General features: G+C 34.3%; 1 protein-coding gene across 1 annotated transcript in view; it reads left to right on the forward strand.

The window, feature by feature from the left end:
• The window catches only part of LOC119586141 (glycerophosphocholine phosphodiesterase GPCPD1-like), a gene marked incomplete in the record, with an annotated part of 78,881 nt that overhangs the window by 61,686 nt on the left and 16,340 nt on the right, over positions 1 to 855 (forward strand). Inside the window, 2 exon segments of the mRNA XM_037934832.1 lie at positions 266 to 376; positions 694 to 850. Coding sequence (XP_037790760.1) covers positions 269 to 376; positions 694 to 850 — 265 coding nt within the window.

Below are 855 nucleotides of genomic sequence, written 5' to 3' on the forward strand. Positions count from 1 at the left end.
CGTTTAGATATTAGGGAGAGCACTTACTACTCTTTTATTAGTTATTAAGGTATTTAACATATCTCTTCAAATGTTTTGAAGGTATCTGGTATGATGTAAATAATTTTTCATGAGCTTTTAGCAGCACATAACATATGCTTCATTAAGGAAGATGCAGAAGAGTATTAACAAATTGGAAAATTATCATACATGCCTAACCATCAGATTTTGATTCATAATTTTTCCTTGAAAGAAAATAAATTCACATGACCTTTATTTTGAACAGGTTATGAACGAAGAGGAGTGTTTGTTCCACCCGCAGCCACAGTTTGGTGTTGTTTGCAACACCGGCGAGTACATTGTGTTCCAGTGTCGAATGCTCAATATTGAAACTAATGTAAGTACATTTGCACTGTGCTCTGTTTTCTTGTGTTCAGAAGTAGGTTTGATTTTTCTTTAATTGATTGATAAAAGTTGATGTAGATTATCTAGTTATCAAATCCTTAATTGATTATAGTAGACCAGTTCTTTCTCAGGCTTTTATTTTGAACATTGAAAGGAGAGGTGGAGTATATTTTCATTCCTGAGAATTATGATGGCTGCAAAGTACAATGAAAATTCACTCTTTTCAAATCATTGATACCAGTTTAGGGTATGTAAAATTTCCATCATATAAAATATGACACTATTGACATTTCGAAAATTTTGCTTCAGGCCTTCCTCTGTGATTTTTATATAGAAGATGGAAATGAAGAGCTTCCTCACTATCTTGGCTGTTCATACATCTTGCCTTCAAATCTGAAGGAAAACTTCGGAGTGGCAACTCTGCCCATAACATCCCCCAAACACACTGCTATTGGGCAGCTTACAGGTAGA

The sequence above is a fragment of the Penaeus monodon genome, chromosome 21, assembly GCF_015228065.2.
Source record: "Penaeus monodon isolate SGIC_2016 chromosome 21, NSTDA_Pmon_1, whole genome shotgun sequence".
Classification (NCBI taxonomy): domain Eukaryota; kingdom Metazoa; phylum Arthropoda; class Malacostraca; order Decapoda; family Penaeidae; genus Penaeus; species Penaeus monodon.